Source organism: Pagrus major, chromosome 13 (assembly GCF_040436345.1).
Source record: "Pagrus major chromosome 13, Pma_NU_1.0".
In the NCBI taxonomy this organism is placed as follows: domain Eukaryota; kingdom Metazoa; phylum Chordata; class Actinopteri; order Spariformes; family Sparidae; genus Pagrus; species Pagrus major.
Genome location: NC_133227.1, coordinates 3,050,165 through 3,065,992, shown reverse-complemented (window position 1 = coordinate 3,065,992; position 15,828 = coordinate 3,050,165). Strand labels below are relative to the sequence as shown.

The window sequence follows — 15,828 nt, the reverse complement described above, 5'->3', positions numbered from 1 at the left end:
TTGGGGGTTAGAAATCAGAAAGTAAAACAGTCTGAATTCTGTAAACGCCAGCTTTGTTTCTTTATTGTAACCTTTAAAGTAGTAGTATTTCTTAAGATCAACAAAAGATGTTGCTGTAGCTACATGCATCTTATTAGAAATCAACATTTGTACATAGAGAAACGACAACATTAGGCTATTTCCTGCAAGTTCAACCAGACAGTCTTGCTCCTTCCACTCCCGTGGCCGAGAAAGAACCTGATTCTGCAGTTTGTCAGTGATTAACAGAAGAATTAGCCAGCCTAGCATGCCACCACAAATGAGCAAAAACCCTCTGGGAGACCAGAGACCAAGCAAGGCACATTTCCAATTATACCGCCAAATGACTCATTTTCTTATTGGGCCTCCTATAATTGTGGTGGGTATTGGGTGCATGCAACTCAATTTGTCTTACATATTTGTTGGTAGGATGGAAAAAGAGTTGATGGAGCCGAGGGGATGATATGAAAGAATTAGAGAAAATAAAAAAAAAAGGGATGAGATAGATCCCTCAATATTTGTTTGATCTGCTTCATCCTCCTTAATACTGTTGAAGTTTAAAAGCCAGGAAGAAAATGCCACTTTAATCATCTGTGGATTGAGGAATGGGAAGACTATCATTTTCGAGTAATCACAAAATGTCTCTCCGGAGGAATGGACTTTGTTCTTACTGCTGAAATTAATGAGGCTTCCAGTGATGTTGTTATCTGTCCCGAGGATCATCAATCTATCAAAATAATTGACAAATTAAATTACGGTAAATTCTTGCAAACTTGAGTTCTGCTTAAACCCCCCTCCCAAAATAGAGATTTTATAAAGTTTTTTAAGAACACACTTCAAACTAAGTTTGGTAATCTTTATTAAATTTGCAGACACATATTAGAGATCATAACTGTAAATTCTTCTCCATCCTCGTGTAGGAAACAACCAGTTACTTATAAAGCAACTGAACTACATGTCAAAACAGGCACATTAAAGGCACAGCACGGACCAGGAAGCGTTTCACATTGCTAGTGTTGCCGTTTCTGCAGAGCATGACACAATAAGCTGTAGGACTGAATTCAACATTACGGTGCCGTTTTCCTATTATTATGTTCTCTGTTCTTTAAAAAAAAAAATCCTTTTATGATACAGTTGTCTCGACTCGCCTGTCTATTGGTAACAAACTCAAGTGAAGAAGTAATTCAAACAGTTTCAAAAAAATTAATAGTAAAAATAAGTAACATTTGATATACATATACAAGTACATACAAGTACAAACTTTAAATATAACAGTTAATGTGGATTACAGTTGAAATTAGACATGTAACATGGAAGTCCAGTGAACAGTAGCCTTTGTTCTCTCACAAACAGACATTTAATGATTTAGCCATCGAATTGTTGTAAATTCAAAAATATTTCTTTAGTTAAAAAAAAAATAAAAACCCCTCGACTTTCCATGATTTGTTCAAGCAAACACAATAGTTGTCAGAAAAAAGACTATTTTTTTAAACAAGCACACCATTTTCCACTCTGTGTGTAGTACCATTATCAAGTCTCATTTAAACCGCTCTCTCATCATGTGCGTAGTACTGCGTGTATCACTCTGTGTATGTTTGTATGGTAGACGCAACAGTTAAAACTGTGCCGGTTTGGTTCTGGGTGCAATGTGAGGCAACAGTAAGCAGTAAAGTGCATCTGAAGCAGCATGTGTGTACTGTGTGAGTGTGAACAGAAGGGACAGCTGTGGTTTTGTTGAGAGGCGAGCTGCCCATTGCTCACTGCAGGGTAACTGTGAAACAGTCGGGGTCTAAAAGGGACCTTGTCCCCGCTCCCTGCTGGGCTCTCCTGTCCAAATCTGTTATAGTGTTCCCCGTCTTTGTTCAGTAACTAAGTGCTCCCTACTTGGGAGTTTAAAACCCCCTTTTCTTGCTGATGCCCCCAGCAATGCGTTGTCATTGTCGTGTTGGTCATCAAAACACTTGCCAACCTTAACAAGCATATGTCACAAACCAAGGTGCATTTTTAAAACGACAAAGTTAAAACTTGAATGTTGCACACTCAAGTTCAACTGGAGGCCGCTGATTATCATGGAAGCATAAACATCCACTTCTGTGTAAACTCCAGACATATTATATTTTAGTCACTAGATATTTTTTAAGTCATTTCTCAATTGCACTTGAATACAAAATACATGGATGTCTAAACACAAGCACACATGTAAGACAATTTACAAATTGTTAGAATTGGTGTCAGTCATCTAAACTCATAGTGAGAATCATAGCCAACGATTCATTAGTAACCTGGCAGCTGCCGAGGGCCCTCACGTTGGCTCCTCTAGCCTCAGATTCCAGCCAGGAGCAGGTGGGGCTAAGCCAGGCTCCTTTGGCTGTGGTTTGCAGCCCGAGCTGTGCCTTCAGCCAGGCGGGGAGGAGAGGCCGCGCTCCCATCTAGGAGGAGGCTGACGTCTCCATAGTGGACAGGATACGCACCACCTCGGTTCTCTGTGTGGCGGAGATGTGCTGGGTCATGTGCACGATGGAATCCATGGCAACCTCTGGATTGGCTTGAACAAGGCTGGGAATAAAGTGGGAAAAAAAGGAAACATCATGAGCCAGATTTCTCTCTTATGTTTGTTGTTGTGGGTAATGATGGGTGACAATTTGTTGAACTTGCATTGTTTAAAATTGTCACCTGCGTATCTGCTTGAGGATGTGATCTCGGCGGATGTACTTGATGTTCTCGTCGATGACAGACCTCGCACCCTCTTCTTCGGCTAGTTGCCTCTCCAACCATGCCACCACCTCTTCATTGTTATCCCACAGATAGGCCTGCATAATGAGGGGAGGGGGCGAGAAGATGAAACATACAATATTTATGGGTGAATAAAGCCTAGAAAACACTTTTTCTTATGGCGTTATGGTTTGAACAAATGTAATTGGGAATTTAAAAGTTCCAGGAACAAATAAAATTTAACATCTTAAGGGATAAAATATATTAAATATCATGAATCATAAAATAAATATCAACAACAATAAAAGATATGGACCGACACAGAATGTGGGCCCGATGTCTTGTTGACTGGACCCGACAGGAAAATTAGTATTCATGAGTGCTGGCATCTCTGATCTTAAACAAAGCCAGGCTGGAGGGCTTAGCAAAGATTTGGGGGCCGAGGGGTTTAATGGGCTCTTGCCTTTTTTATGAACAGTCCTGCTTGAGGTCCGCAAGAACATTTAATGCCCTTATTAATCATTTTTAATCTGTTTGCTTTTAATTAAGAAACAGCGTGTTGCTCTCCTATCTGCACGTGCCAGGGCTGTGATTAATTGTGGCTTAAGACAGCCAGTCCTGATTGGGATAATATATGAGCTAACAAGAAGGCCACTTCTTAGGAGATCTCAAACGCTGGGCAGGCTCATGTCACCCCCGCGGCTGGTCCTCTGAGCCCGAGACTGGGCCGGAAGGAGCAGCGTTTATGTATCTCTGAGGAATGTTTATTTTCATTAACTACCAGTTTATCAGTCCATCTGTATTAAATCATGATGATTTAGGAGGAACGCTTACTGCTTCTTTATCTGGTGCACCTTGTGGAGAAGGAATAGGAGTTTCAGGATAAAAAAGACAGAACCTCCGTAATCATTCCCAGGGGCTAAGAAGGTGTTTACTTGGGTGAATACACTGAAAAGTACTAAACCTAAGAATCCCCCCCCAGATAATTTAATACTGATGCAATCTGTCAAAGACTCGTAATCATTCATTCCAAAAGACTGGCTATGATGACTGTATGAGTAGATAGTGAAATCTGAAAATAAATCAGCAAAAATGACAAGTCTGAGAACATTATCACTGTCTACCGTTATAGCGTGAAACAGATTTTTAAAGGCAGAGGGGGAAAAATAGCTTCTTTCCAGATTTTTGTGTGGTTGTGAACCTGTCTAAGAAATGATGAAAAGGTAAATACTAGCATACTGTGGTGTTCTATATACTTCTTTTGCCCACAGTTAAGCTCTTTGATTTAATAGTGCAAAATGTTTAGAGCAATTACTGTATATGATCATGTTTGCCCCTTAAAAACTACTAAGAACCACAAACTGACCAGTCGAATGAAGTTGTACTGGCAGTCAATAACTGATATGAGGTAAAGCAGTCAATGACATTATATTTACATTTTTGAAGTAAATGTTTAAAATCTGTGTAAGTTAATTAAATTGTATCATCATCAGTAGAATCATCATCTAGGTATGATGCTTTAAATAGATAACTGAGATTACAATTCAGAGTCATTAAAGTCCCTCATTTTAACATCCACTTATCAAACGGAGCTTATGAGGTTGTAATTATGGATTTCTGCATTTTTCCACTCAGAATCCCTGAATATTGAGAGACTATAGAACATAGCCTTGTACGAGGTGGGTTTTACCTTGACGGCCCCTTCGGCCTCGACGAACCAGCGGCGCAGCATTGCCTGGACCTGGCCGTCTGTCAGCTCGCTGTTTGCCGCTTGGATCTTCCTCTTCACCGTCTCCTCCAGCAGCAGACGCCGCAGACGCCAGTAAAAGAAGTTACGGGACGTTTGCCATTCAAGGATATCCTGAGAAAGGCAAAAGGAAAAATTAAGTTTTTTATTTTAAATGTCAACATGTAAGGAATTGCATTTCAATTCATGAATTTAAAAAGGGAATATAAATGATTTTCTGCCAGTCTCAAGCCATACATGGGTTTATTATACTGTATTTGTCTCAAAAGCTTATTACATACTCATAAAATGACTTCCAGGATGTCAAACTATCTGCCTTAATACAAACTACACACAATTTACCCCATTCATTTCTCAACTAGATTTTTCATAAACCTGAGTTAGACCTGGTAATCTTTTTATTTTGTTGTGGATTTCTCTGCTTATGCACACAGGACAAACATGCAGTCTAGTACAGATAGTAAGTGACACTGTGTTAGGGCAGGACGATCGATCAGATTTAAAGTTACAATTTTGGCTACAGACATTTCTGAAAACAAGACAACTGAGAAAATTATTATTGTGGTGCATTCCTTTTTGTGATGATGCTCTCCTTTTGTCTTTTGATTTGTCTTTTAAAGCGGCGCACACCCCTTCCTAAAAGCCAAAACTCACTCTCAGTCAGGCCAGGAATGTTTAGTTCAGCTCACTGCTGTCAAGTGAGCTGTCGTTTGCACAAAACCAGTCTATCCATGCTGCTACGGTACGGTACCAGTGCTCGGAGTGGCCAAAAAGGACGAGAGAGAGAGAGAGAGAGAGAGTCGCATTTCAGCATTCCCTTCTCACATTTATATACACCAAATAAAAATGGCATACTATAGACACTTTTTTATTTATATTATATTATATATTATATTTCAAGTTCAAGGAAAGATATCAGTTCAATAAGTGCATGATGTTTCCAAAGTCATGAATAATCATATGAAACAATAGTGATCTCAATGTTAACCAAAATAATCGTGATGATGATTTTTGCCACAATCAAGCAGCTCTACTGTGTGTACAAAACACCCTGCCTGCCATCCATCTGCCAACGACCCCTCTGGCCATGTGAGTGAGTGTGTGTATCCTTGTATGTGAAAGATGGGACTGGGAAGGTGCAGGATGAGATGGGGCCTGCCCGAGGCTGCTCTGCGCTTTCTAAGGTGATTGACCAGGGTCATCAGAAGATAATTATGAGGACGAGTCTCACAGCCCGGTGAGACCAAACATTATTCACCAGGCAGGTGCGGCGGCAGCTAGACCGATAGTCCCCTGCAGGCTTTTCAGGTTATTCACATACTGCCCGCTCAAACTGCGGCAGGAAAGCATTTTAAAAGTGCTCACCGTTATGACGCCCTTCTCTTGCATGCGACCTGGGGTGTCGTGGAGGTCAGCGAACTGCACAGCCACCTGGTGGTAGATGGGCAGGAGAAACTCCTCACGCTCCTTTAGTTTGGTCTCCAGCTCTTTACGATCAGGGGGGCTCAGCTCAGGGGTTCCTGTTGGATTTTCAAAACAAAACCGTAAAACAAGCTGCAAAATAATTTGCTGAAAACTGACAAAGAAATCAGCATTAATACTATCAGGAAGAGGAAATACTGGTTATGATAGTTAATGCGTGAAAGCTACAAAGTTGGCCCTCCCTTATTGTCCCATTACCATCACATCAGGTTCTACATGAGCATGTAGCTGTGAGTAAACTGAGTTAACAGCATTTAGTTTCAGAGCTCCCCCAAACCCCTGGCTGCTGTTACCAAAGAATGATTTCTGTCAATTCCAATCTGTAAACTCTCAGACCCTCCCCAGTAACCCCCTCCTTCGCACCAGTTCACCCAGCACACACAGCATTGGACCAGAGTTGCTCTGAGCCTGAAGGGAAATCAATAGGCTGCACGAGGAAGACAGGAGAGCCTGTGATTGATCTGAGCAGGCTGTGATTGACACGTCTCCCTGGGGAGAGCGGTGAAGATGATACAATCAACACCAAATAAAGAACGACAGTGAAAGCACACATGCTCCCACCTGATCTATCGCTCCTTTACGAAAATGAGGACAAGGCCGAGGGGGACGAAGACTGCCGTAAAGAGCTATAATTAGAATCGAAATGGAAGACTCACCCAATCTTTCAGCCAAGCTTGTGTAGACCGGATCTACTCTTCTCATGGTTTTCACCAGGTCCTTCCTCCTAAACTTGATCTCCACTGTTCCCTCAGGCTCCAACACTCCACCTCTGAAGAACGTTTAAAGTGAACAATGATGTTTTTTCGATAAAGATGATGCTTAATCGGCCTTTTTTCGTCCAACTCACCGACTGTCTTTGTCAGCGTACATCTCCATGTGACGAGGGTTGATGGTGGGATCTATGACCACCCAGGATCCTCCTCTTAACTCAGCCTGTGGGGGGATATAAACCAACACAGGCTGCCTGTACTCCCTCAGCCCGTCCACGATGTAGGCCCCAAACTTCAACACCTGGTCGTACATATCTAAGAAGCAGAATTTCATATGACATACTGAATGTCTTCAAACACAGATTGACTGATGAGCAGGGAAGGAGACGTACCTTTCATTCCTCCAGAAAAGCCTCTCCAGTTGGCAAATACGATGAGAGGAAGACCCTCTCTGTTCAGGTCCTTAATAGCCTGGGCTGTTTTGAAAGCAGAATCTGGGAACCACACCTGTCCTGCCTGCTGGATGATCTAAATATACAATTCAGAAAATCAGCATCAGTGGCTGGATATCTGTAAATGTCTAAGGCAGTCTAAGTAAATGTATTGAGCGAACCCTTACCTTTGCCTCCGAGTCCAAATTGGCTGGATCGGCCGGGATTGACAGCTCCACCGACCTGGTTTCCACGGCAACAACCCCAGTCGGTATACCCCCCAGTCTGCGGAGAGAGGCCATTCAGTACTGACATCTACAAAATTACCTTGACTACATACACAGGGCGAAGAAATTCATTATTGGCAGTGTGTCATCTGGACTTACCTGGCTCTGCCTACAACCACACTCTGTGCCCAAGGCTGCATGATCTCCATGAAGGAGCCATGGTCAAAGAAACCACTCTGCCAGGAACCCTTTGGAGCTGTATATACAGAGAGGAAGCATGAGCAGTGTGACAGAGAGTGCAAAAAAATAACAAAAAAACAGGGTAACAGGACAGAAAATTGGGTTCATTCTTTCCACAGTGCTTCAAAATCCCCGGTTCTATTCCTCTTGCAGTCCGAGGTTGTGTATTTTTTCCTCAGAATATGTAATCTTGGCAGCAACCATGATGGATGGCTTTATAAAGAGGCTGACTCAGCTCTTTTTCTGCCTGTACACCCTGACAAACATGCCCAGCCTGTGAGGTTACCATTCAATTAAGCCTCGCCACTCATCACTACCAGAGACGTTGACTGGCTTCCAACAGGGTCCCCCAATCTCTTTGCTGTCCCAAGCTGTAATTACACTGATGTGGAACCTGCTCAGTCCTGACCCGCAGTGTAAAACGGGCTGGATCCATTTTGGTGCTATCTCGATCTCGCCTTTAGCAGCATGACGTTAGGTTCCGCAGTTTCTTTCTTAGTTTCTTAATAGTCTTGCTCTAGTAATGAATCATTTGAACCTTTAACCCGGGGGATATCAGGCTGAGATGATAAATCTTTCTACTGTATTTATTTTAAATAATACACTTTATAGCTGCTGATAAAGGATGTTGGATGAAAACAATAAGTAGAGGAAACAAGCAAAAATGAAAGTGTATAAATCACTGTTGTCGTTATAATCAGCATGCTTTATAAAAGGCAAAAAATCTTCTAGCACACCACAGTATTTTGTTGTAGCTATCCCAATGTCCCATTTTTGAAGCAGAGCATGTCTGAAGGGCTGAATGTATGAATGTATGAATGTATGGCTTCTACTAGCAATTGATTTAATTAATCTATTAATCAGATGATAAGTCATTAACTTTACAACATTAATTTCTAACATTTCAAAATGGTGAAAAAAAGGCAGTTACAGTTTCCCAGAGTTCAAGCTGACATCTCAGATTTGCTTGTTATGTTCAGTCAACATTCAGAAATGTAAAGATATGCAATAAAACATGAAAAAAGTGGGAGATCCGAACTAAGAAGCAAATGTTTGGCATTTTTTCTGAATATTAACCATGACTAGACACTCACTCTGGCTGGGACGTCCTGCTAACATCCAGCGAGGATCGTAGGGAGCCTTTGTAGGCACAAACTCCACTAGCCGATCTATGGGATCCTTGGCATTGAGGATAGGCACAGGACTAGCTTTGTTCTGAAGAAAGGAAATGTCTTTTATTTTACAATGACAAAAACACACAGCTCTTAAGTTAATTCATCACACTGATATAGGATGCAACAACAGCTGAGTGTTACCATGGGCATGTAGGATAGCCACTGCAGAAGTGTGAAGACTCCCTCAAAGTCATCACAAACAGTAGAGTGGGTAACACCATTGTTGTGCATGATTTGGATCCCACCAAGTTGGTTGTTAGATGTGTAAACTTCTCTGCCCAGCACCTGTAGCAGGAAAAAGTCAAAGGTGTGGATTTTACATCAAGGAAAAAGAATGACATTTTAATCTGTTTTGGGCATGTATTAGCGAAGTAAACAAGGGTTTTCAGGGTAAAACACAGGAAGTCACTGCGTAAGCACTGCTCTTGAAAACCGGAGCAGCAGTTTTCTGCCCAATTTAATTTACTTTGGATTTACCCTTTAATAGCCTCCTCTCTCTGGCCTCCGATCGAGGCAACAGAGTTAATCCAGTGTTCATGTTGTGCAACCCTGCCCAACAACAGGAGGAACTGTCTCCGGGTTTCTGGTCTGGGGAGCTGTGGATCAATAAGATCGCACACAGACAGACCTGTTGGATTACAGCAGGGACCCGGTATTACATGGCCCCGCTGTCTCGTCAATACAGGTGACCAGAAGCCAGAAATGTCTCCACCACAGCGGTCACAGGTGGGTGGCAGCACCTGCCACTCTTCCTGGGGGAATTTCTAACAGATGGAGTAAATTAACACCCGTCCTCTCTCATCCAAAATTAATTCGACTGGCTTGCATCCCTTTTTGTTGTCATGTGTATCTGTCATTTGTGATAGAGGCTGTTGTGTAAGAGATGGAAGCCACCAAACTACAGTTACCTTCAAAACTGCCCCCATGCCAACCTGAAGTCATAAAATGTCACTCTCAGCCCACCCTATTTTCATAAGCAGCCTAGAACAGGTGGCAGGGCCCTGACATGGCTCCATAAAAATCAGAGAGGAGCTCAATCCCTACCCTCAGCTCTCACCTTTTCAGCCATCATTTACTTTCTTTATTACCATTAATGGTTATGTATCTGGCTACAAATCTAGGGCACTCTCCTAAAGCTGTCAGGAAAGCCCGCGGCCCCAAGAAACATTGCAGTCACCTTGACATACACAAAACCACTGTGCCTCTGGCCATCGCCGGCTTCATTAAGATTCCACAGCAGAGGGGAAAGGAGGGATATCAGAGGAGGAACAGAGGGAGATGGCTGGGAGGAAGAAAATGAGGGGCAAACTGGATGTAACAGCTCACTGGGGTATTTATGCTAGTAGTTACTATCCACTCCCCATGAAAATATGAGAGCTTTCCAGCAGCTAATGAAATGATGATCTCTGGGTGGCAGCCTCCTGCTCTCCATTAAGCTTCAGTTAATAGCCAGGAAACCACATGATAAACGAGCTGGAAAAAAGACCCTATTTCTTGTCTGCGTCGCCAGTTAAATCAGGACAGTTTTAAAATAAACACAATCGATTGTAAACAAAGGAGATATTGCAATATATCACATACACACTGTCAACACTTCAGCAAACATCTAGTATCACAGATAAACAGTGAGGCCATCTAAAACAATTGAGCTACCAGCAAATAGGTATGCCATCATTGTGCCATTTGCATGATTTGTCATGTTGCGATCTGTCATCTAATTTGAAATGGAGTCATCTTAATGCACTGACAAGGACAGAGAATGGAAAGCAAGACAAGAGGAGGTAGTGAAGCGTACAGGCGCACACACACACACACACACACACACACACACACACACACAGACACACACACACACAAATCAACCGAAAGCAGAAAACAATCTGCCTCAGCAAAACTTTTCATTTTGATTAAAAACAAATGATATGGGTGTCCTGCACTGCAGCCTCCGGCATGTCACTCCATTTCTATGCAAATACAACTTCATGGTTTGCTTTCAATTATTCCACTATGAGTGGCAGGCAGGCCTGTGGCTGGGATCGGAGGGGGAATCCTAGTAGAACAGAACGAAGCACAAGGAGGCCTGATTGCTGAGTTGGAACAGCACCAAAAATCATAGTCCTCTTTTCTCGTTTCTTTTCTTTGTTATATAAAACACAATCCATTCTACCTCGTGGTTTTGTATTTTAGAATCTACAGTTTGTTAATTTTTTGTAACAAAAAAAAAAAAAGGAAACGCAGTCGCATGGCTGAATTCCCCATTAAAATGCAGATGCATCAATCGTGTAAATTTAGAGATAATAAGTCATCCAGCACAGTCATCATGATTTCAATTGAAAAAAAAAACAATTTGTGTTGAGCTGACATATTCATTACACTGTAAAGTTGACAAAGTATCCATCGATACTTTGATCATTTTTCAATACCACGTGTTTAATCATGATATGATTTACTTATACGATTGCACTGAAGCAACAAAGCCATTTAAAAAAAAAAAAAAACAGATCTACATTCAGATTTTCAACCCAAGGCTGTACAGATATTAACATTATTATAAATGTGTTTGTATGCGTTTTGTTACTTTTTCTGCACCAGCACTGTGTGCAGGTTATAATTATAACATACTGTATACCTAGGACTCTATTTTTTTTTTCTTTTTGCCTTGGTATCGTAAGAGGTATCGAGTATTGTTTTTTTTTTTAAAAACACGTTTAAATCCTTGTTTAAAATTCTAGCACTGTGACAACCTTATTACACTGCAGATATATTTTACCTTGTTGAGAGCTCCAGCTCCAGTAAGGATAATATGAGAGTTGTCCACTTGAATGGTTCTCTGTCCAAGCCTCACCAGATAGGCCCCAATCCCTATGGCTCTGCATGTGACCTATTAGACAAGACAATCACGTTAAGCCTTCAAATACGTGTTAAGTGCGCAGATGAATCCACTCTTTGTATACAGCAGGTCCATTTTCTTGACAGATCACACAAGTGCACAGCTCAAGGATAAGGAGGCTACGTGTACACATGTGTTTCTTTGTCCACTTCAGCCTTACCAGGTTCATGGTGATGATCTCCTCATAAGCCAGAGAGGATTCTCCAGCAATCATTCCAGACCCTTTCAGATTCTCCACACCCAGCCCTTCATCTTTTCCGATGATGTCAGTGATCTTGTACCTGTATGACAACACATATTCACTCAAAGCCATGCGTGACTCTCCAATAGCCTTTCCTTCCATTGTCACCACTTGCAATTGCATGCACATACTTGACTGACACTACAGCATCTGGCAGACTATTTTATTACATATTAGTGCTTGAGGAAATTGGACATACCTGGATTCTCCCTCATCCTCCACATGTTCGCAATGCACAGAGTTCAAGGCGGAAACCTTCTTGTAATCCTGAGGTGTGAGGTAGAGATACTTGAAACCCTGCAGAGGGGTACAGAAGTGACTGCTTAGTTATGATAGACTGATACAGATGCAGAAGAGTTTCATCTTTTGAGAGGCAAGAAAGAAAAGAAAAGAGAAAGATACAACAGGGGAGTTTCAGAAATTAGATACCATGAGAAAGGAATTTATTAAAACACCAAAAGTTACACAAAATGGTGAAGTGGAAGCCAACAAACACAATGTTATGTGACTGACCTTATAGGGGTCAGCTGGGTCTTGCCAGGCCACGTGGAACATGTGTCTGATCTCCTCTGCCAGCCCGATGCGGGCGCCACTGTTGGCCGCGATGTAGATTCGAGGGATGCCGCTCTCCCGCGCCATCTCCGAGGCTCGCATGAACAGCACGTCTTCCTGAGGCCCGAATGAGCCTATCTTGTGTGTGATGTCATTACTGATGACAATTATCTCACGTCCCGCTGGATATTCTGGCGTGCGCAGGGTCATCCGCCATGCCACCATACCAATCTGGATAAATGGAAAAGAGAGGCACTTTGACACAGTAAATTCTGAATATCTATAAACATTGCTTGATATTTTAGGTAAATAGTCTATTTTAATGATTTTGAGGGGAAATGTGTTTGCTCAAATAGTGAGATCAAGTGTGAAATGTTACATATATCATGTGCCATGTCATACTTTTTCTTTGCTTTGAATAGAATCATTAGACATAAGTATTATCTCTCAGTGCACTTTAAATGATGTAGTTAGCATTGGCACATAATAATCAAGTATTTAACAAGGCTTTAAAAACCAAGTAGAAGAAACACAGAGACACCTACAGTGTAAAAAAGAAATTGCACGTTTTGAAAGAGGGGTGGAGAGATAAAGACAATCTCATGGCAAAATAAATAGTAAGTATTATTTCTAATGTTTTTTTACATGGCTGTTTTCATGTACAAAACTAACCTCGTTGCCCCCTGGCAGTCGGTTCATCTGCACCAGCTGACCTTGGGCGTCAAGAACCAGCTCTGTGAAGGTGAGCAGCTCAGAAGGGAGAGGGCTTTTGGGTAGGTGGGCATAGGCTAGGCTAGAGTGCCACAGCTTTTTCAGAGCCTGGGAGCAGAAATCAAACAGTTATTCCATCAACATAATTAATCCGGTCAGTATTTATAAGCACAACAGTCAACATGTGAGTTATTAGTGTTTGTATTGTACCTGTCTGAACATTTCTGGAAAGTCGTAAACATAGGTGGTGCCCAGAGATTGCGCCTGGAAGCGCTTTGACTGCAGCAGGTCCTTGGTGACGTACGGGGTGTTGATGAGCATGCCGTGCAGCGGACCCTGCTTGTCGCCATATGCTTGGAACATAATCTGAACAAAGAGGGACAGAAAGAGTCAATTTACAGATATAATGACCTCTTCAACAACCTTTCCAGAATATCAAGAGTTTTGAGAATAATGATGATGATGATGATGGGGATATGGATAATGAGCATCTGCCATACACCAAATAATACAGCATGAACTGGTACATATGATGCAAGAATCCCTGTTCTGTACACTTAGATCACACTCAAACACAAGCCAGATGTCAAAGAACAATGTACACAAGAAGCGGTGACAGTCTGGAGAGGACATTCAAGACATGATAAAGCCATCTGACAGACAGGAACATTTACTGGTGACCTATTATGAACGCAGGGGTGTTTTATGAAGGAAATTCAATTCAAAGATTTTTTGGTGAATTTAGCCTGTAACACCCCAAAAAAGCTCAAAAGCATGTCTCCCAAAAGCATTCAACTCCACACAAACACCCACATTGTCTTGCATCTAACTAGACTTTGGCTAAGTGAAATCATAATCAATGATTGCAGGTTTTTTTCTTAATAATATTGAGAATTTTGAAATAGAAACTAAATTCTAAACCTCATGTTCAATATTATGGACAAATCAGCCACACAACAAAAATGAAAAAGAGACATGAAAACGCCATGTAAAATGTGTACCAGGACAATGGGCATTTTTTCTTCATATTTCCATAAATATTTTACCAAAGCCCATTACAGTTATTCAATTCCATTACAACAATGGATGGATGTGATAATGAACAGATGGAGGGATGGCTGGATGGACTAACTTACCTGATCAGCTGAGTGGAGAAAGGATATTACTGAAAGAATTGTCCACCAGGCAAAGGGTGTGACACCATACTGGATCTCTACTCCAACTCAATAAATTTTAAAACCAGAATTTTTATATGCTACTGTATAAAAATGACAACCTTCATCTGAATTTTATCAGAGCGGTTTAAAAATTGCATTAAGGGAGCTGAGGTCTCCAGGATGGAGCTGAAGCCCTTTGCCAGGACAATAAGCAGATGAGATGGAAGATGTATGAGTGCCCCACCTGTCGGTCTTTGGGCCCCACCTGTCCCGTTCGGGAATCAGTGACCTCCTTGTACAGGCTGATGTCCAGGTAGTAGCCTGATTCGTTGGTGAGGAAGAGGCGAATGGGGATTTGCTTTCCTGTTGGAGTCAGGCGGATGTTGATTTTCAGTTCGGCCTGCAGGACACGCAGCTTCCACAGACGGCTACCGTAGCGCATCACCATGGAGCGAACAGACTCCTCAATCTGAAGTTTGTAGAGAAGGATTAGAAAGAAGCAAATGCATTTATAACAATGTGAGCTGTGGTTCTGACATGATATTAGATAAATAAGTGTGTGATACTTTTACAAACCTTCGATGGGTCCATGATGACGGTGGGGACAAAATTGAGGAAGATGTGGTTACAGTCGGTCCGTACAGTGGTGTTGTTGAAAGCCACCTCCAGCTCATCCATGGCTTCAAGCAGCAGACGCTCAGCCTCATTGTGAAGGTATTCAAAAGAGGCCTCCTGGTGAAAAAAACAGAAGAAAAAAAAAGTCAAATATATATTGGGTTTTTATGGCGATTCCTAAAACCTCTGAATTCAACTTAAAAAAAGAGTGCAACGGTTCCTTTTTCAACCGTTGTCTTACCTTTGTGACCAGATCCGAGTGGCGGATAATGGCTCTAACAAAGAAACGGTAATCCGTAACCTCAGTGCCCACTTCCACACGGGCTGCACCCAGGTACAGGTGCATCTTGTGGTTGGCACATGGGATGGCAGTTAGGGCAAAGTTGCGCATGCGGTTGAGCTCCAACTGGAAAGCTAGTGCTGGCTCCAAGTGACGATAGATCCTGTCCTCCTCAAACTATTGAGAAGAAGGCAGGACACAATCACAAACAGGAACACAACAAACAAAATCACAAAACTATAAGAACTTTTTCCGTTAGGCTTTACTGCCATCATCTCCTCCATTAACAGAAGGAGTTCAAATTGGCAATTTCAGGAGCACCGAGTTGATGTAAGAGTAGAAAGATGCCTGTGAGCAACACACTGTATTAAGTCCTTGAAATCATGGGCAATCTCGATCTCAGAAAGCTGCTAATGGCTGTCATTTCTCTTAAATGGGAGACATAATTAAAGAGTTCATTACTTTAATGAGTTTGGGTAGTGTTATTGTAGTGAAACTACCAGGGGTAACAGAGAGGAAGAGCCATCGCTGAGTCTAAGAGTAAAATTTAGCACTGCCAAGGGGATGTGAAGTTGCTTCTTACAACCACAACAACATGGTTCTGAATGGTCTCCAATCCAAAGCAAAGTCTATCAATTTG

The 15,828-nt window shown here is 41.9% G+C and overlaps 1 protein-coding gene across 8 annotated transcripts in view; it reads right to left on the bottom strand.

Annotated features, from left to right (window-relative positions):
* Positions 1–860: 860 nt before the first annotated feature.
* acaca (acetyl-CoA carboxylase alpha) overlaps positions 861–15,828 on the bottom strand; it is a 47,511-nt gene continuing 32,543 nt past the window's right edge. For all 8 annotated transcript variants that reach the window (XM_073479661.1, XM_073479663.1, XM_073479664.1 and 5 more), the window contains 20 exons: positions 15,150–15,365; positions 14,870–15,025; positions 14,538–14,762; positions 13,347–13,502; positions 13,098–13,244; positions 12,387–12,656; positions 12,073–12,170; positions 11,793–11,913; positions 11,513–11,623; positions 8,884–9,027; positions 8,662–8,782; positions 7,487–7,583; positions 7,289–7,385; positions 7,062–7,197; positions 6,807–6,984; positions 6,616–6,728; positions 5,843–5,997; positions 4,421–4,591; positions 2,692–2,828; positions 861–2,574 (listed from right to left, as the gene is read on the bottom strand). In XM_073479661.1, the coding sequence (XP_073335762.1) occupies positions 2,448–2,574; positions 2,692–2,828; positions 4,421–4,591; positions 5,843–5,997; positions 6,616–6,728; positions 6,807–6,984; positions 7,062–7,197; positions 7,289–7,385; positions 7,487–7,583; positions 8,662–8,782; positions 8,884–9,027; positions 11,513–11,623; positions 11,793–11,913; positions 12,073–12,170; positions 12,387–12,656; positions 13,098–13,244; positions 13,347–13,502; positions 14,538–14,762; positions 14,870–15,025; positions 15,150–15,365 (2,976 nt within the window). In that variant the 3' untranslated portion in view covers positions 861–2,447. The remainder of the gene's footprint in view (positions 2,575–2,691; positions 2,829–4,420; positions 4,592–5,842; positions 5,998–6,615; positions 6,729–6,806; positions 6,985–7,061; positions 7,198–7,288; positions 7,386–7,486; positions 7,584–8,661; positions 8,783–8,883; positions 9,028–11,512; positions 11,624–11,792; positions 11,914–12,072; positions 12,171–12,386; positions 12,657–13,097; positions 13,245–13,346; positions 13,503–14,537; positions 14,763–14,869; positions 15,026–15,149; positions 15,366–15,828) is intronic.